The sequence below is a fragment of the Chelonia mydas genome, chromosome 1, assembly GCF_015237465.2.
Source record: "Chelonia mydas isolate rCheMyd1 chromosome 1, rCheMyd1.pri.v2, whole genome shotgun sequence".
Lineage (NCBI taxonomy): Eukaryota > Metazoa > Chordata > Testudines > Cheloniidae > Chelonia > Chelonia mydas.
Genome location: NC_057849.1, coordinates 227336689 through 227356260, shown reverse-complemented (window position 1 = coordinate 227356260; position 19572 = coordinate 227336689). Strand labels below are relative to the sequence as shown.

At 39.6% G+C, this 19572-nt stretch overlaps 2 protein-coding genes across 13 annotated transcripts in view; one reads left to right on the top strand and one right to left on the bottom strand.

The window, feature by feature from the left end:
• TTLL1 (tubulin tyrosine ligase like 1) overlaps positions 1-519 on the bottom strand; it is a 36950-nt gene extending 36431 nt beyond the window's left edge. Inside the window, exon 1 of one of the 4 annotated variants that reach the window (XM_037914986.2) lies at positions 431-519. The gene's annotated coding sequence lies outside the window, so the exon portion shown is untranslated. The remainder of the gene's footprint in view (positions 1-430) is intronic. The other 3 variants (XM_037914996.2, XM_037914983.2, XM_037914984.2) reach the window with 3 other exon arrangements.
• A 909-nt stretch (positions 520-1428) lies between these two features.
• Positions 1429-19054, top strand: LOC102936721. 9 transcript variants are annotated; one of them, XM_037914933.2, is made up of 6 exons: positions 2905-3009; positions 3113-3159; positions 14356-14500; positions 16431-16532; positions 17718-17838; positions 18527-19054. In XM_037914933.2, the coding sequence occupies exons 3-6, from the start codon at positions 14364-14366 to the stop codon at positions 18626-18628; spliced, it is 462 nt and encodes a 153-aa protein (XP_037770861.1). In that variant the 5' UTR covers positions 2905-3009; positions 3113-3159; positions 14356-14363; the 3' UTR covers positions 18629-19054. The 9 variants fall into 9 exon arrangements, with proteins under 9 accessions (XP_043394056.1, XP_037770897.1, XP_037770861.1 ...); XM_037914976.2 differs by having other exon boundaries at positions 2906-3009; positions 17721-17838; XM_043538125.1 differs by lacking the exon at positions 2905-3009 and adding an exon at positions 9264-9397 and having other exon boundaries at positions 3016-3159.
• The last annotated feature ends 518 nt before the right edge of the window (positions 19055-19572 follow it).

Sequence of the window (19572 nt, the reverse complement as noted above, 5' to 3'; positions counted from 1 at the left end):
TACAAACACACATAATTTATGAACAATAGTAATCTTTATTACCTCAACAAATTCCACGACTTTTTTTCCACCATGAGAATCATCACCAAAGAAAATGTTAAAATATGTATTCTCATGTTACTTTAATATTCCCTTCTCATGTATTCCTTGATTCCTTATTCTAACACAGCCTCAATCTATCACTAAGCCTTAATGATTTATTTCTGCTCTATTTCCAAAATCTTCTCTTTCCCACTACCAACATAAAAATCTTAGGAAAGTCCTTTCAGACTTTGACCTTGAAAATATGACTTTCTTATCCTCTATGAGACCTATCCTTCCACACTCTCTAAGCTGTTCAAAATAAAGTTGGGAACGTAATCAACATCTCCAGATGTTATGGCCACATTTATCCCTCCTAAAGATCAGTCAGAGACACACTAAAATGTACCTCAATTGCTTTCTCTTGACACCAGAGAAATTCTTCAGACTCCATTTTGTGCCCCTAACTTTTATTTTGAATAAGCAAAAGTCACTCCACCATTAGAAGCTGCAGGTCAGATGATAAGGTCAGCAAATCATAGCTCTGAGGTAAACAACGGCAATGAGCATGTGCACAGTGTTTGCAATATTGGCATGCATCCAAGAATGAGGCATTGTTGGCATGCATTCAATCTGATAAGTAGGGCCCTACCAAATACAGGGTCCATTTTGGTCAATTTCACTCTCATAGGATTTTAAAAATCATAAATGTCATGATTTCAGATATTTAAATCTGAAATTTCAGGTGTTGTAATTATAGGGGTCCTGACCCCAAAAGGAGTTGTGGGGGGTGGGTAGCAAGGTTATTGTAGGGGGGTGGGGATTTGTGGTACTGCTACCCTTACTTCTGGGCTGCTGCTGATGGCAGCGCCACTGCCTTCAGAGCTGGGCAGCCAGAGAGCAGCAGCTGCTGGCAGGGAGCCCAGCTCTGAAGGTAAAGCCACTGCCAACAGCAGCACAGACATAAGGATGGCATGGTATGGTATTGCCACCCTTACTTCTGTGCTGCTGTCTGCAGAGCTGGGCCCTCAGTCAGCAGCCGTTGCTATCTGGCCACCCAGCTCTGAAGTCAGCACAGAAGTGACGGTGGCAACACCATGACCCCCCTAAAATATCCTTGTGACCTCCCCCTGCAACTCCCTTTTGCGTCAGGACCCTCAGTTTGAGAAACACTGGTCTCCCCCGCGAAATCGGTATAGTATAGGGTAAAAGCACACACAAGACCAGATTTCACAAGGGAGACCAGATTTCACTGGTCCGTGATGCATTTTCATGGCCATGAATTTGGTAGGGCCCTACTGATAAGAAAGTTTGGCAGGGAGCATGTGCAGAAAATCTCTGGTAAGACAACGAGCATGTGCAGCAAGGATCTGACAGCTGACAGGACAGTATAAAAGGCAGATGGTTAAGTGAGGAGTGGATGAAGAATTCAGAGAGAAGCTAAGCAGGTGAGAGGTAGAGAGCAGTTGAACTGGCAAGAGACTTGAAGAGAGCTGACTGAGAAAGGTAGCTATAACAACAGCAGCAGCACCAGAAAGCCAACAGGACAGAGGAAGCCTGCCAGAGTAATCCTAGTTTAGTATTAATATGTATGAGAGTGTGTTAACTGTAATTTATACATGTAACACAAAGTACAATTTAAGAACTCCTGTCAGTGATCTGTTGCAGACTGGCCATCTGTAGCAGAGTGCGATAACTTAGAATCACTTGGACTGTATGCAATTGCAGTTTGTATGCCCTTTAACTTTAGGGTGACCAAATAGCAAGTGTAAAAAAATCAGGATGGGGTGGGGGCTAATAGGTGCCTGTATGCAAAAAAGACCCCAAAATTGGGACTGTCCCTATAAAATTGGGACATCTGGTCACCCTATTTAACTTGCAATAAGGGATTTGTGTTTTATTTAGGTTTTTAGATTTATTGTATTAGGGATTGTTAGTTACATTAATGAAAAGATACTTTGTTTTGGAAAGAATACTGCCTGTGTCAATCACTTATTAAAAGGCTGTATCTTTGTCTCTCAAGTTTTTCCTTAGCTACCCTGGAGATCCATACCTTAGATTAAGGGGGTGATAGGGAGGTTATTCTAGTGGCACACTAAAGCCTGTTTTGGGGGGTAACAAAACAGATTAAAAAGTAATCTTCCTTGAACAATACTATGGAGTATTGTGGAATCCTGTGAAGTGCTGAGCTCCCTCAAGCACTTCTGAATTTAGCAAAAGTGTAGGATTGACAGCTGCAAGTATCCAATCCTTGGGCCACAATCCATCAAAGCGCTCAAGCACAGGCTTAACTGTAAACAAGCAAGTAGTGCCATAGACTACTCACATGCTTTAAAATTAAGCACGTGTGTTTAAGTGTTTAGCTGGCGGGGGGGGGCTTAATGACTAGCCCTTTGGGGAAAAACAGGCTGGAGAGTCCCCTCATGTCAAGGTGCTACAATCCCACTTTTGTCGACATTTATTTAACATAGGAAATCCGATCAGAAAAGCTTCCTCCCCAGTCCCTACTCCGCTCGTCCCTCCAGCCCCACTCAGCTCTTCTCCGCTCAGGTATCGCTCCTGTTCTTCATCCCGGCCTCTCAGTTCCTCATCCCTCCGCACACGCCGCTCAGCGCGCCGAGCTCCGCACCCCTTCCCACCCCTCCTCCGCGTCGCTATGGGAACATCTGGTGCAGGCTCCGCCGCGCTCCGTGCAAAGGGCAGCCGCTCTCGCCTGCAAGGCTGGCGGTGGGGGGAGAGGTTTGCACCGCTTGGCACGCACGGCCCGGCCCCGGCTCCGGCTGGGCGGGCCGGGCATGGGCAGAAGCACACAAGGCGCACGCCGGGGCCGGGCGGGCGGCTCGGCACTCCCACCCAGGGGCGGGCCGGGGAGCCGTGGTTGGAGCGGCGGGAGCAGGGCGGGGCGCGGCGCAGGCTGGGCGGGAGCCGCGGCGAGTCGGCTCCGGGCGCAGCGCGGACAATAGGGGCCGTTCTGCAAGTGACGCTGCGGTGAGTACAGTGCCCCTGTTTAGCTGCCCGCGGGCCAGCCCCGGCCCTGGACACGGGGGGGCTCGCGGGGCACTAAGGCTTGTGTGTCTCTCTGTGTCCGCAGGGCAGCGGTCGCTTCCACGCCGGCCGGCGACGGCAAGCGCAGCTAAGGTAGGGGCGGCGGCGGCACACTTGTTGCGCGGGATGCTGAGGATTTCGCCTCCAAGGCGGCCGGGTGCACGGAGGGGGCTGGGGAGTGCCCTGAGCCTGCAGAGGGGCTTGCGGGCTCGCGGGCACACCCGGCGCGCTGGGGGAGAGCCGGCTCCGCAGAGCCCCGGCGCGCGAGGGCTGACCTGGGCCGGGGGGGTCAGCCCCCTGTGACCTGGGCCGGGGGGGGTCAGCCCCTGTTCATTGCCCGCCGCGCTAAGCGTCTGCCCGCGGGCGCTGAGACGTGGAGGGGAAAGAGGCACTGTAACTTGTGACGGCGTGTGGAGAGACGTGCTCGCTCGCGGCGAGATTTCAGTCCTCTTCCTATTACTTTCTCAGAGGTCTCACTGCTTCTCTTCCCCGGCCTCGCGTGTGCTTGTCCCGGGGTGTAGTGTGCACGCTGTAGCATTACAGGAGGCGATTTTTTTTTTTTGGTACAATGAGAGAGGGACTATGTAATTTTTGTATACAGTCATAAGGTTTCGTTTTGGTCAAACCTGGGTAGGGTTTGTTTAAAAAAAAAAACCAACCAAACTCATTCTTATGAAGTGAGCTGTAGCTCACGAAAGCTCATGCTCAAATAAATTGGTTAGTCTCTAAGGTGCCACTAGTACTCCTTTTCTTATTTTAGAGACACTAGAAACCACACATCGAAGTGTTTTGTTTTTTTTTAAACTTTGACGGCAACAACAGAAGAAGCATATCACCTGCCATAACAACTAAAAAGCTTTTAGAGCTTTGATTTTAAAAGGAGGAAGTAGGTATGTTGACCCATATATATAAGACTATATTGTTTCTTTGCTTTTAAGGATCATGTACATTTCAAAAACATTTCCTCTTGCACTAATTGAGAATCCAGTCCTGCATTTATTTAAATCAAGCAGTATTTTGCAATTGACTGTAATGGGTTCAGAATCAGGTCTTCAGTATATGGAAAATAAATCTCTAAAGGGTAAAAAAAAGTAGAGTGAATAACTCATTAGTTGTAACTTGAGTGGATCTACTAATTTTAAAAATGCAAAAAGGTATGGAATCCTTTTAGGCAATAAATGTTTATTTTTAAGACCAATAGTGTATGGGGTGGAGGCCTAGATCTGATAGTGCTGTGTGGAAGGGGGGGCCAGGCTGGTGATTTTATTGGATTGTTTACTTTACAGCAGGGTTTTAAAAGGGACACGTAGTGTGTATTTTTTGAAGGAAAAAAAAAGTTTCTTTGGTAGGGATAGTATTTTTTTGTACTCAGCTACTGTAGTCTAGATGTATTCTAAACAAATTCGTTGAGAATTTGTACTTTCTCTTTTATTAAACCAGGAAATAAAATTAAAAGGGCCTTTGAAGAAAGACTAAATTTTATAACTAAATTTGTAGGTGATACAGATTGTCCCTGAAAATTTAAGAACATTATTCAATAGCTTTTTTCCCTGCCCTCCTCCCCAGTTTGTAGAAATGTTTACATATCCTGAGTGCTGAAGTTAGCAATGGCAAGGTTCTTGAGCTAGTGCTAGAATTAATAAATCCATACAATTTTATAAACTCTCAGTCCCTGTTATGAGTGCAACTAAAACAATCTTTTGAGTTAATCCAGGTGGTGCTTTACTAAAGTCAGTGTAAAGAGTTCAGATAAAGTTTAGACCATATCAGAAAGTGCCATTACACAAATGTGGTAAAGACTGATAGCAGTCCTATTATAAACCAGATACACAGGGGTTTAAATTGAGACGTGACTATTAGCCTCAAGCTGAACTGTAATATTTTAAGTCTTATCAGAAACCCTCTTTCCTTTTAGAAAAACAAGAGAAAAATGTTCCTCCATCTCCATTCCCTTCACACCACTGACATACGTACAAAAGTGCCATAGGTAATCTTGCATTAAAAGTTTGAGTGTTCCAAAAAAAAATTTTTTTTAGCCTGTTAGTTGAAGGTGCTTTGTCCCTTTTTATATTAAAAAGCCAATTTAGATATAAACATGATGACAAAGCAAAAATTTAAGAAGGTAGTCCACTGCAACTTGGTCAATTTGTTTCCCCAGAACCGTCCTTTAATGATTTTTTGTACAAATAGTGTCAATGACAGTATCTAAAGGTGACAGAAAAGGCATAATTATGGTTTCAGTCCTGCAAACTCTGCTCACATTACGTAGTAGCTCACTCCACTGGACAATGGGTCTGCTTGCAGAATAAGGTACTGCATAAAGGGGTTGATCCTGCTCTGAGTGAAATCAGTGGTAAAACTTACATTGGTTTCAGTGATACAGGATCAGACCTAAGATGAATAAGGGTGGCAGAAATGGATCCACAGATAATCACATTAAAATCCAACCCTTCCATGAATAAAGGCTGAAATATCGGGCTCTGTGTATTTACCCAAGGAATGTGAACAAATAATATGTAGTTTACCCTCATTTCCTCTTTTAAAAAACAATTACAAAAAATGTTTGATAAAAGGGGAGTGTCACATTAGTTGTGACAAACCCACGAAAGCGAGTGAGTTAAGGACACACTTATCTCTTATTTTTCTTTCAAAAGTGGTTGTGAGAGAAGGAGAGAACAGCAATCTTTAAAAGTTTTGAATGATTCAGTTCCAAAAGTATTTTATAAAACAATTTGCCTTTCATATGCCATTTCTAACATGTCCAGTCCAACTGAATAAAATGCTGCATTTTTGCTGCTTCAGTTACAGTTTACAACAATTGTGGAAGTGTTGCTTACAAGTCTATGGTAACATGACTTGACATGGTTATGTGATCACTGTTTATTATACCATGCCTAACAAAGTAAACACTGAAGTCTCTAAATCTATTTTTAAATACGTATGTAGCAAAATACACACTGAAAAACATGTTTCTACTCCATTTGTAATCTCCAGTACTTCAATGAGGAAAAAAAATGTCAAAATTATTCAAAGTTACAAAGGATTAAGGCCCCAATTCAAAAAGCATCCTTTATTTGAGGAAGGGAGCTTAAACATGTGCTGAGCCTTCTTTGGCTAAGTTAAGTGACAGAAGTTTACGATGTCTAAAGATGGACATGGCAACCAACACAGTTAATATGAGGAACTTTAACACCAGATAAGATGAACAGCAGTGAATATTGTGCCTAAAGCAAGAGGATACTGTAATGAAAGTCCTGACTACTTCTCTTCCTGTTTGGAAACTCAGGCTGCAGTTACTTCAATTAAGCGATCTCTGCTTGTTTGGTCTTTGGTTTAAGAACCATGTCTCTTGAGATGCTACATATGGTACCGATCTGAATACCATTAGAGAGATGCTTTATAATGCTTTGACTGGCAAAATGTATAGCAAAGAGTTCCCCAGCAGTTACTACAACAAAAATCTGTTCCTTTTAATGTGATGGTGATAAACTCAAAGAGCTTAGTTTGTTTAGCTTAACAGAGAGAAGGTTAAGGGGTATTTGATTAATCTACACGGGGAACAAATATTTAATAATGGACTCTTCAGCCTAACAGAGAAAGGCATAACGTGATCCCATGGATGGAAGTTGAAGCTAGGCAAATTCAGACTAGAAATAAGGTGTACATTTTTGACAGTGAGAGCTATTAACCATTGCAACAGCTTACCAAGGGTTGTGGTAGATTCGTCATCACTGACAGTTTTTAAATCAAGATTGGTTGTTTTTGTAAACTATCTGCTCTAGGAATTATTTTGGGGAAGTTCTATGGCTTATGTTATATGGGAGGGCAGACTAGATGGTCACAATGGTCCTTTCTGGCCTTGGAATCTATGACTGTTTTAAAAAACAAACTTTAATGTGAAAGATACCACCACAATATAACATAAGAAGGATTTCCAAGAACTAATAAACATCAATACACTAGCATTGTGCAGTACATAAGACCCAAAAAGTGAAACTAAGAACTATTTTAATTGTGTGAACTAACGTGTAAAAAGTAAACAGACAGCATAAATGGTGAATAAATTAAATGAGAGTCTCAGTTTTAAAATCTATTTGTAAACAATTTTCTCATCATTTAAATCTAACAGCAGGAAGGGAGAATCCCATTGGATCCTATACAAGAAGACTATCAAGGGGTTTGACTCTACAAGTTGCTGAACGCTCCAGCTGCAATTCAACCAAGCAGCTAGCCACTTTGACTTAAGTGGGATTATTCATATATTTATAGTTAATGGGACTACTCATTTGTTTAAAGTTAAGCACACATTTAGATGCTTTGCTGGAACCTCGTCAGCATGCTCAGCACCTTAAGGGTGAGCCTGATACTAGTAAAGGTCTGAATTCTTCAGCCCAATCAATAAAAGTGGACCCTGATGCTAGTGTCCAGCAAATGAACATTGTAGGCACTTAACATTTGACTGCAGGATCAAGTCCTCAAGTAGTCCAGGATAATATCTCAAATTGATTTGAAAAAATACAGATGTTAGATTTTATAAGAAGCCCAGCTCTATTACATAATAACTGTAGTGAAAATGCAACATTCACAAATATCCATATACGAGGCAAATTTATTTTTTGCCAGTGTCATTTTTGAACTATTAGCACAAAACTAAAAACAAAAACACCAAAACAAAATATATATATATTTTAGAAGGAATTTATACCCTAATAGAAGAAAATATATGTTCTGCTGCTTTGTGGTCTACCTACCTATTACCAAAATACAGATGTTTTCATGCCTACATTCCACAGCTTGCTTTAAGACAACTTTGAGGGGGTAGGTTTCAGAGTAGCAGCCGTGTTAGTCTGTATCCGCAGAAAGAAAAGGAGGACTTGAGGCACCTTAGAGACTAACAAATTTATTTGAGCATTTTGTTAGTCTATAAAGTGCCACAAGTCCTCCTTTTCTTTTTGAGGGGGTAGTAGTTTTTAAATGTAATCTTAATTAATTTAAAGATTCTTTGCCTTTTGGGGGGAAGTGGGGAAAACAAAAGGCAAATTCTGATTTCAAAAGTAACAAATACTAAAGCAAAATCTTTCTGGATGGAGATAAATAATTATGCTAGTATTGTTCTGAGAGCAAGTAGAACAAAGGAAATATGAAAAGATAGTGATATTTCTGTAATTGTCACAAAATGAAGGAAATTAATTTTTCCTAAAAAGAGGACTAACAAATCCATCTTTATAAAATTATTTAGGAACAACCAAAAAAAAAATTACAAAAATGGCAGTCTTGTCAGTGCAGGAATAGCCAATGGTTATTTGTGAGACATTTGGCAAACTATCTTAGCTATTTCTAGGGTGGCCATAACTGTAGTATCTAAGTGCAAAATCAGATCAATGAAATCCTGGCACGATTAAAGCCAGTGGGAGATTTGTCATTGACTGCAGTAGGGCCAGGGTTTCATCCTAAGGCGTCTTGTATGCTTTCAGCAGACACTGTCAACATATTTAAGACCTGCAGTTTAAAAAGCATCAGCCATCTAAAGTCTGCAGCATGGGATTTTTCTTCCAGTATGCAGGTTATCAGTGTTACTTAAGGAGTGGGTTTATCAATGTAATCAACCATTTGATTCATAACAAATTCTGAGGTAAAGGCTTAGTTGTACAACTAATTTTAATGTAATGGAAATGAAATGAATAAAGTAAATACAATGCATATGTTATAGTCCTAGAAAAATGTGCCTTTAAGAACAATTTGAGGCTGTGTTAAGAACTGTTTGCATTTAAGCTGTGGCCAAGATCACTGAAGTTAAATTGATAGAGAAAATAGCAGGAAGCAAAGGATGAGCAGATTGCTGCATCTGACCTGTTAGGGAATTGAGAATTAATCCTGAAGCCTAACCAGAAAAAATGAATACTGGTCATCTATCCCCGAGTTTTAAGCACTAATAGTACCTAGAGCTTCCTGAAATGTAATAACTTGGGATTTTAAGAGTACCGTCCAACAGAGAGAAATACTAATGTACTACTTTATCTCTTATGCTAATTAGCACTTAATCCTCTGCCATTCTACAAAAGAGGTGTCCTTGTAAAATGAATAGGATTTGTATTTGCAAAAGTGAGCATCACGTCATGTTTTGGAATAGTAGGATATATAGTAGAGACATGTATGCAAACAGCCAAGCCTTTATTTGTTTTCCATTTAAATTTCAGTTTGCATATGCAGCTGGTAGAATCAGAAACAGTTTGAGATATGCCTTGATACCTGAATGTAAAGGAGTAAGAGGTCCCATCCTGCAGTCCTTATTTACATGGGTAGGCACCTGGAAAAGAACTGAACTACACAAGTGAGTAAAAACTGCAGGATTGTGCCCCCAAGAGTGCAACTAGATCGGTCAGTCCTAGTATACTATTTTCAGGGCATGTATGTTTTCTCCCCATGTAACTGTCTCTAAAATGACTGCACACTCATTATAGCATATCTTTAGTTTCACTTTGTTTTACCAAGACATGGCTCTATTAAAGACAATTTTTAAACTGTTTGGATTGAAGTATCAGGGTGACTGCCTTCTTAAAGGATACTACCAACCACATAATGTAGTCAAATTGAAGAAGAGTTCAAATTAATTTCAGGTCCTAGGTTTGTCCCCAACTGCCCCTGCCACGACCACATTTTCCTATTTTTAAAAGGTGTTTTCCTGTCCCCTTTTGCTGAGTGGAAATAGCACAAATAGAGATAACTGGCACAAAGTGCTGTCAAATCTACAAAGGAAAGATTTCCCCTCCTATTTCTTCTAACAGTCTTAGATGTTACCTATAACAATAGGTCAAATATTTTAATCAATCAGTGTGATTTTTTTTTTTTAAGTTGTGCCCCAGTAAAATTCAGAAGACCGTTCAGATACTCTCTCTGCCAAAGGTGCTATATCATCCAACCATAATTATGTTCATTCAGAGCCATTATACTTATCCTAGAGTTAGGTATTAAGAATTTTTTTTAAAAAAAATCTGGATTTAAGCCCTGATTCAGCAAAGCACATGTTTAACTTTAAACACATGAAGTTTAACATCCATGGTCCCATTAAAGTTAAGCATATGCTTTGCTGAATCAGGGCCATGCACAGGAGAATGACCTTTTTGGCATGTATGCTAGTTTGACCAGGTTATTGACCATATAGAGCTTCTACATCCCTCTCTCTCCCTGCAGAGCTGAAAAGGTTAGATAATGTTTAAAGAGATATAGAAGTGTTAAGGTATTCACAACCTACCTACATTCTACAAGTCAAATTCAGTCTACCTCTTCCACATATATAGCTGGAAAAAAGGAGGGACAAGTGGAGCATCATAGTTACGTCAGTCGCTAGGCTCACCAGAGTCCAAATTCACGCTCTGCAGACTGTCCAGAGCAGTTTCAGGAGTGTTCTAGCAAAGGGAGATGCTCCCTTGCCCAGCTCTCCGTAGGGCTATAGTCGGGAAAGAAAACAGGCCAGAATAATGCTGCTTTTGCAGCATTAATATATATGCCATTTTGTACCCAGTTTTTACATCAATATAGGGTCTGATTTGGCCCAACATTTTCAAAACCAAAAACATTCGGTTAAACTTCTGCTTTGACACTAACTAGCCTATTTGTCTTGTATGTCTTCAGCATGTCCGTAGTCCTTGTAAGGCTGCCTCTGACAGGGCACTCGCAACACCATGGAATACTATTATAAATACCCCCTTTGTTAGATCTTCCTTGCTCTAACATTCAGAGAAGTTGGTTGGCAAAAACAGCATACCCGGCTGCAGCTGAATTCTGAGCAGCATGACCATATATATATATATGACAGTTTCTTTTTTAGCCTGTGGGAGGAAGGTATTATAACAGGTGTGAGGTAGCATATGTTGTGCTTTAGGCTTTTGCCATGGTATTGTATGGTTTGTTTACATGTCTGATTTCTGTGGTACATTGTCTTATTATAGGTCATTTTCAGAACTCAGTTTTCATCTCCTACATATATAGATATTTCCACTGTGTGTCTCTGAATCTGAAACCAACCTCTCTTTCTATTCTAGATATGGAAAAAAATACCTTTTTTAGAGAAGTTTCCTCAATGCACTATTGTTCAGTCCACAGACAGTTACTATAAAAATAGTGACGTGCAGTTTTAATATCAGAGTTTAATACCTGTATATTTCACTCCATATAATAATCCTTTACACCTCCACAGCACCTTTGTCAGAGACTAAGTGCTTTAAAAGCATTAAAAAGACACTGTCATCTTAAATTTTCAAATGGAAGTGTGATTTTTATCTCTTAGTATTGCAAGAAGCACCACACTTGAGAGAAAATATTTTCTAGTTTTACAATATGTTTACTTTGCACATTTGACAGCACTTTTTGGATTGTTAATCAATTTCACTATTTCCCTGTTTAGTCAGTCAGTGCTGACTATTCCTGCGCAGACTACTCATATAGCAACAGGGGGTAGAAACATTAAAGGTAACTGGCAGGGTGATTTTAGAAACAGATATATCATGTAAAACTACTTTTAACTTTTTTTTTAAAAATGACGACTGGTTAGGAAACTTACCTATCCTGTAAAATAGGATCAGATTTTAATCACTTATTTTCATTGAGTGATACCTTACTCCCTGAGTAGGCCCATTGAAATAAAAGAATAAGATACTGCTCTTCATGAATAAGGGTGGCAGAATCTAGCTTTAAGTGGTTTGTCCACCATAATGCAACTCAGTAGCGGGGAGGGGGGCGGTGCGGCGGAACCAAACAACTCAGGACTGCTGACTGCCAGGTCTACTTCTTACTGCCAAGCCATGCTGCCTCTTGGAAATTTGGATACATTTAAAGAAAAAGAAAAAAATTAGAATATGAATAGTTTGGCAAGTACAGTGTAAATGATACAAATAAAATTTAATTATTTAGCGCAAATAATTGCTATAACTGTACTTTAATTTGTTGCCATGCATAACTGAGCCATGAAATTCCTTATTTTATATAAAAGATCATAATCATATCAAGTTTTCTTAACAGGAAGATTCTTTAGTTTTGTAGAGTCAAATACTATATTATCAGCTTTTCATTGGCAGCTTCCAGTTGTATTTATGGCCATTTATTTATGCAAGAATGTGTATACAATAATTGTTAAATATTTTATATTGTGGTAGTACCCATTAACTACAAGACATTTTCCAAATACTGAGGAAAGACATAGGCCACGTCCCAAAGAGCATACAATCTAAAAAGCAATTGCGTATAAGCAATTCAAATCAATTTTTATCAGCATTATGTGAAATTCAAAAACAAGCTAACATGATCAACAACATGACATATATCTTTGTCTCATTTAGTTCCGTAACTGAGTAGTGTCTGTGTTATAGTTATTTGGCCCACAGAGATAGAGTGCCTAAAAGGACAAAGAGAAAAGGAGTACTTGTGGCACCTTAGAGACTAACCAATTTATTTGAGCATAAGCTTTCGTGAGCTACAGCTCACTTCATCGGATGCATTCAGTGGAAATGTTCTCTGTGTTTATAAATCTCCCCACTGTATTTTCCACTGAATGCATTCGATGAAGTGAGCTGCAGCCCACAAAAGCCCACGCTCAAATAAATCTGCTAGTCTCCAAGGTGCCACAAGAAAATACAGTGGGGAGATTTATAAACACAGAGAACATTTCCACAGTATGCATCCGATGAAGTGAGCTGTAGCTCACGAAAGCTTATGCTCAAATAAATTGGTTAGTCTCTAAGGTGCCACAAGTCCTCCTTTTCTTTTTGCGAATACAGACTAACACGGCTGTTACTCTAAAAGGACAAAGGAATCTGGCCTGGGGAAATACATTTTCACGGCAGACCAACCAAAGGAATTAGTTCTCAAACTAATACAAGATGAAGTAGTTAGGGATTTAAAGATAAGGGAGGGGACAAAAAACTGGGTAGTCCAAAAATATGCCATCCAAAAATGAATTATGTCCTAAAGTCAGCCAAGAAGTTCAGCAGTCAGAGCCCCAAGGACCAAAAGGAAAGCCATCGTAGCCACCTGTAACTACCAAGCAATGACCTAAGAGAGTGAGGTGGTCGCTCAGGTGTTTGCACACTTTCTTAAATTGTCTCATTGCACAGTTTTGTCATCTTACTTTGTAATGGAAGCCAAGTAAAAAACCCACTAATGAACACTACAGTAGAAGCATTATATTTTACTGTAGGTTTCTTGGTTGCTGCTTAATAGATCTTCAGTGTTTTTGGTAATCTAGGTAAAGCTACTGAGAAGTACTAAGGGCTTGCTCCTGTCTCTTCTGAAATCCATGGAATTTTGCCATTTACTTTAATGAGAGCAGGACCACGTTCTACTGCAGGCCCTAATCCTGCAAAGACTTAAGCAGACCAGTAACTGTGCATACAAGTAGTCCTAGAGGGTATATCTACACTACAATTTAAAAACCACCCGTGGCTGGCCCATATGAGCTGACAGGCTGTGGGGATGTTTAACTGCAGTGTGGACAGTCAGGCTCGGTCTGGAGCCTAGGCTCTGGGACCATGTGAGGTGGGAGGATCCCAGAGTTATAGCCCAAATCTGACCATCTACACTGCAGTTAAACAGCCCTGTAGCCTGAGCCCCATGTGCCTGAGTCAGCTGACACAGGCCAGCTGCTGGTGTTTAATTGCAGTATAGACATGCCCCCTGACTGCTCATGTGCATAAAGTCACTCGTATGCTTTAATCGTTGCAGTACTGAGACTCTACACTCTGATTCTGCAATGAGTTCTTTGTAGCTTGGATTGCAGGATTGGAGCCTTAAGTCCCAGTTCAGGAAGGTATTTAAACATGCGCCTAACTTTAAGCATGTATATAGTCCCATTAAAGTTGGGTGTGCGTTTAGGTAGCTTTCTGAATTGCAACCTTAGTCAGCTGGAGTGATTTACATGTCTAGGCAGCTCCCTGTATTAGTGCTGCAAACATTACAGAACGGTATCTTGATGTATGTATAACTTCTTAGTAGTTTCACCTCTCTTTTAATTATGTTCCTGTTTCTAGAATATTCTGTTGCAATGAGCTGAAATCAAAAAGCAGTAAGATAAACTGCTTTCTTTTAAAATGTAAGCTACTGAACATACATTGACCATTTTTAGAAGGCTTAAACAAACCAATGGTTCCCTTAGTCTCTGCCTGGCAATGTAGAAATGCTCAAGTCTGAAAGAATAGCTAGCTATTTAAAACAGTATTTGTAACTAAAATTAAAATATTGCACTTTACAACACATTTGAACAGAATGTTAAGGATTTTCTTTACTTTCCTTTTTCAGAATAAAATATGTCTCAACCAAGAAGAATCCCCAGGCATTTTGTTCTCTCTCATGACCAGAACGGAGTAGCAGTACCAAATGAGGAAAGCCAGAATAGACTCTTAACAGTTCCAGACAACACAGAGCAAATGGAGTTTAATATCAGGTATCATATTGTACTAATTCTCCCCTCCCAGACCCACGTACAAAATCCCCGTCTGACTATTTACTACGCCAAACGATTACTCTGAAAACTCATGAAACACAGAATAAATATGATTGTAGTGACCTGTAGCACTTAATATTGATCACACAAGACTGTTATGCACTAAAAGATTTCACCTTTCTATGCAGCATGAAGTCGCAGATGTGGCTGTTCTTTAGAAGCCCAGCTGTTGTAACAAGCAGCTGAGGAAGCCATATTTTACAGAGTTCCCTAGCCACCTCTTGTGAGGAGCTGCTTGGGGATAGAGACTTGTTTTTTGTTAAGGCCTTCTGAAATATACTTTGTTTCAGGGGGGTGTTAAGATGTCTTCCATGCTTATGAAAATTTCTATATGGTTTATTAGAATAAAACATTCTCTCTCCTCCAAAAAGCAATGGTTTACTGTTGACACAGGTGTTTAGTCTCAGTCTACCTGCTTTTCTGCCATTGATTTAATCCTTCTTTTTGCCTTTGAAACCTCAATCCAAGTTTTACTGAGACTTTTTCCATAATTCTTCCAGTGCAACACCCTTCATAGATTAAATATACAGTAGATATTTACATACCCCAACTAATGAATGTATACCTTTAGCAGAGGGATGTAAAACCATTTTACATATTTCCTGTCAAATTGTCTTTTTAATGTCTATTCATGGATGTGCAGTATTTTCACAGATCCTTTTGGAACATAAGGGTAGCATAATTTATTTGCTAGACTACACTTGCTTTTCAGAAAACTAGTGTTTGCAGAACTATCCACAGATAGAAATTCTATTACTGATATTTTGTTGTTCAGACAACACATCAAAATGCTGCACAAAAGAAGTGCCTGTATTATATCTTGTTTTAAAGCTTACTGAGTTCTGATAGATCGCCAAGGGAAATTAATTTGAGCCCACTGCCCACAAAGAGGTCTGCTACAGCCCCAGAAGTTGTCTCTGGAAGCTGACAGCAAGACCATCAGTCAACTTCAACTATCATGACTGGTTATAGGTGAAGAGGCAGCCTTTTAAATGACAAAGGGTGCAATTTTCAGAAGTGCCTAAACGATTGAGGACTACAGGTTCCATAGACTTTCAATTGGACTTGGGCTCCTAAGTCATTTTTAGGCACTTCTGAAATTCCTACTCCAAATGCCAAACCATCATGCTTTGCACTTAAGTTACTTACTCCTTACATAAAAGGTACTCAAGATGCTTTATAAACATGGATTAATAAGATACATATCCATGATTGACTGTGTATCCAAGGACAGGATCGATCATATGTATGCATTTAGACCAAGATTTTTTAAAAATAGGAGCCTACTTGTAGGCACTCATCTCTATATTTAATGGGGGCTGGCTGAAAGATTTCAAATGGAAATTTCTCCTGTTGGAAAATGGGGCTTCATCGACATCAAAATTTTTCCATGGCAAAAGTTGTTTAATGACCTTAAATTTTGACATGTCAAAATTAAAATTTTCTGAACTTTTTGTTCCAGAAAAAGTTTCGCTATTTCAACTTTTCATCCCTGTTCAGAAAATGTTGAAATATCGCAATTTCCCCCATGACAAAAAGTCTGTTTTTCAATCACCTCTGATAGTTCTAACTAAATAAGTGGCCAGATTCTCAAAAGTGCTGAATACTTAGCTCAGAAAATCAGGCCGTTTATTTAGGCACCCAACTAGGGATTTAGGAGCCCAGTTCTAGATATCCATTTAAAAAAAAAAAAAAATCTTGGTGCTAAATTTGTAAGTGCCCTACTTGTATGCTTTGTTAGTGAAATAATTAAACAGGTTTGATAATCAGCACTGGTATGTAGTGTTTAACATCTTCAGCATGCTTTAATCATAATTTTATAACCATTTGTTTTCCTCTTTGACAAACATGTGCTGAATACTTCTTACAGCTCTGCCACCCAAGTTGGCCATCAGCTGGCAGTCATTGGGGATGAATTTAACAGCACATACACTAGGAAGTTAGAGGACATGCTGTTTCTTCTTGCACAGGGGTAAAACATGTTATTGGATATTTTCAGTGTACAGATACTCATTAGTATTAGATTTTCATTAGCTAAATAGACTTGTCATATGCGGTATTTGATAAAGTCAGTGCACTGTAATGAATCACTTTTTTCTGTTGCATCAACAGATAAAAAATGTACATCTTATTTACTAGTATTAATGTACGTAGAATATCTAAAAAAGGAAGTTGTCTTGGATTGTTCTGATTCTGGTATATTTCCAGGGGACTGGGGCGGGGGGGATAAAGAGTATAATGGTGCCTAATGCAAGCTTTGTTTCCCTTAACTCAATCTGCCTGAATTCACAAGATTAAAACAAAGTGGTTTTTTTAAACTAGTATTTGAAATTGAGTACCACACTGGCTAGACTGTCTTCAGACACATCCTTGAGCAGGAAGAGATCTGTAAGCTGCACCACCCCAAGAAGCTTATGCCTCAGGCACCCCTCAGACACAATTCTGCCTCTTTTCCCCTCTTGCTCCATGACAGGGAAGTAATTGACTGCAGCCCTTGAAAACATGTAGCAGCACACTTGCCCCATCATGCCTGTGCAGCCACTCAGCAGGGTAATTGTTAGATTGCTAAGCTGTACGTTTTAGGGAGGAAGGATGGTCATATGATTGAGGTGCTGGATTCTCTCCTCCGTGCCATTGCATGCTTTCTTGTGTGATCTTAAGCAAATCCTATTTTCTCTCATCTATAAAATGGAGATAGAAATACTTCCTTACCTGGGGGCATAAATACATTAAGACTGAGGTGATCAGATCCTGTGGTGAAGGGGAACAAATAAGCAATGGAAGAAGATATGAAGTACAACAAAACCAATAACCTGGGAAGAGGGATAATAGAATTTACTATTTGTGCTAGGGACTTTCCACGGCAGAACGTTGAGGGAAACCCATCCCCACCCCTTTACATATTATGGGCAGAACCTCAAGTTTAATTTGTAGAGGGTATTAGATAATACAAGTCTGGTCAGTGTGAGAAAAAAACAGCTTTTAATTTTATTTTCTGTTCACAGTTCTTCCTAACTTTTTAAAGAATGCTGTGGTAGTTTAGATTTGTTTTAAAACAAATCATTCTTTGTCGTCCCCCCGTCCCCCCCGCTCATTTGTAAATTGAGATTCAATTAGCAGGATAACTCTCTTATCACACTCTTGTTTTGTGTGTTAGCAGGATGGCTGTGAATGTTTTAAAAATACTCCATATGCATGTTTGGAAAAGTATTATAAAAAGTTTCAGAAGTCTTTTGAACAATGGTTGGACTAAGAGAGTTGTTCCCTGTGGAAGATGGGTAAGCTTTGTTGTTTTTTTTTACCCTCTCAACTTTGTGTTTTGGGAAAGTGAGTAGTAACAAAAGCAGCAAGTGGAGTTTGTGACTTTGGGTCCTGTCTCCTTTGCATGCCTAACTCACTGAGATGTCAGCAAGTTAAGCATGTAATGTGACTGTGTGATTGGGCCTATTTGTTTAGCCTGTGTTCTTTGCTCAGCCTTTTACTCTGAAAATTCCCTTTGATATAGAAACGGCTCTCTCTCTTTCATATATATCCAAGTGCCTTTAAAGCACTGACTAAGTCCTGAGTTTGCAACTGGATCCATGTGGGCAGATCCTTGTGCCTGTCCAGAATCCCATTGACATCGGTGATGCTCTAGAGTTTGTCTGGATTTATTAGTTTGTATAAATAAAGGACTTTTGAGTGTAAAAGGGCGCAGTTACTCCTATTCTAGATGAAAGAAGTTGAACTGTTTGTTATTTGTCTAGTATCTTGAAGAATCCTCAAGTACCTTACAAATTACATACACATCTGATAGTCAAAACTAAAACCCATGAGTCCCAATTCTCAATCCCTTGCTCCAGCAGCTTGTCTGCTGTCTTACCTTAATATTAAACTTACTGTTGTGTGTGCATGTTACTTTTTCTGTGCTACTCCTTGTGATTTTTAATTAAGCTTCTGTTTTTTCCCCCTCCCTACCATGAACAGATTTCTAGGCTTCCTCTTAAGTCCATGTGCCAGAAGTTGATGCCGGCAGCCCTGTTTGTCATCTTATTTTGGTGGACTGTCAGTTATGGATTGCAGAACTAATATAAAGAGTTGCAATAGGAGGTCATTGCTGGACATGGCCATTGTACTTAACACCCAGGAGGTGGCATTTAGTTTGTTTTTTAAAGTGTTGTTAATGAAATCCCTATTATATTTAAAACCTAGGCTAGTGCTGGGTCACTGCTGTTTCATACTTTTTTAAAGAAAAATGTTTAAAATAATATGGGGTTGTTGCTGGATAACTGCCTGAACTGCTAGTTTTGAAATGTGTAAGTCTAGGTGATTAAAGAGTCTGTTTCTGTCTCCTTTATATGCAACATAAATTACCTAAAGTTTTTTTTTTTTTAAATGTTGGTTTGGGGAAGGTAGAAGGACTGCTGGTCATCCTTTAACATTTACATTGTAAAACTTATAGCAAAGATTAAAATCGTAAAGGTTTTAAATTAAAATGAAAATTGTTGCTTGAAATATTTTTCCAGAGTCAACTATTTTACTTTTTCAAAATGTGGAAAAGTATATATTGTTGTACAGTGGAAGACTGTCATAGTATTAAGACAGTACAAAATGTCCTAAGGTCTCATAATTTCAGCTAAAACTAGCATGTAGAATGACAGTTCATTATAAATTAGAAAGATGAGTTAGGCTAAGGGTAAGCAACTAAATTATCTGAAACTCTGCCTCTTCATGCTAGATCCAATCATGCCTTGGATAGTCTTTTCCCAGTGAGTGTGCAAGGATTCCCTGGTAGGACAGGGAGAGGAATTAAAAGTTTTATATAGTCCAGAGCCTATGATCTTGGAGTGAAATCCTGGGTTCTATAGAGGTCAGTGGGAAACCTCTGAGTTCAGTATGGCCAGGATTTTACCCTCTGAAGGATTTTACCCTGCTGCACCAAGGTCCCCAAAATAAAAAATCATGTAAAGGGATTATGAAAGAATCAACTCCTGGGAATTTCTTTTGAAATATATCCTATTCTTTTGGAGGCC

Excerpts from the sequence above, each read along its gene's own strand:
- LOC102936721 (XM_043538121.1), top strand. The coding sequence starts at position 14,364 with ATGTCTCAACCAAGAAGAATCCCCAGGCATTTTGTTCTCTCTCATGAC. Across the intron at positions 16,533-17,717 it reads CTGTTTCTTCTTGCACAGGG|CAGGATGGCTGTGAATGTTT; the intron begins GTAAAACATGTT and ends TTTGTGTGTTAG. Across the intron at positions 17,839-18,526 it reads TTGTTCCCTGTGGAAGATGG|ATTTCTAGGCTTCCTCTTAA; the intron begins GTAAGCTTTGTT and ends TACCATGAACAG.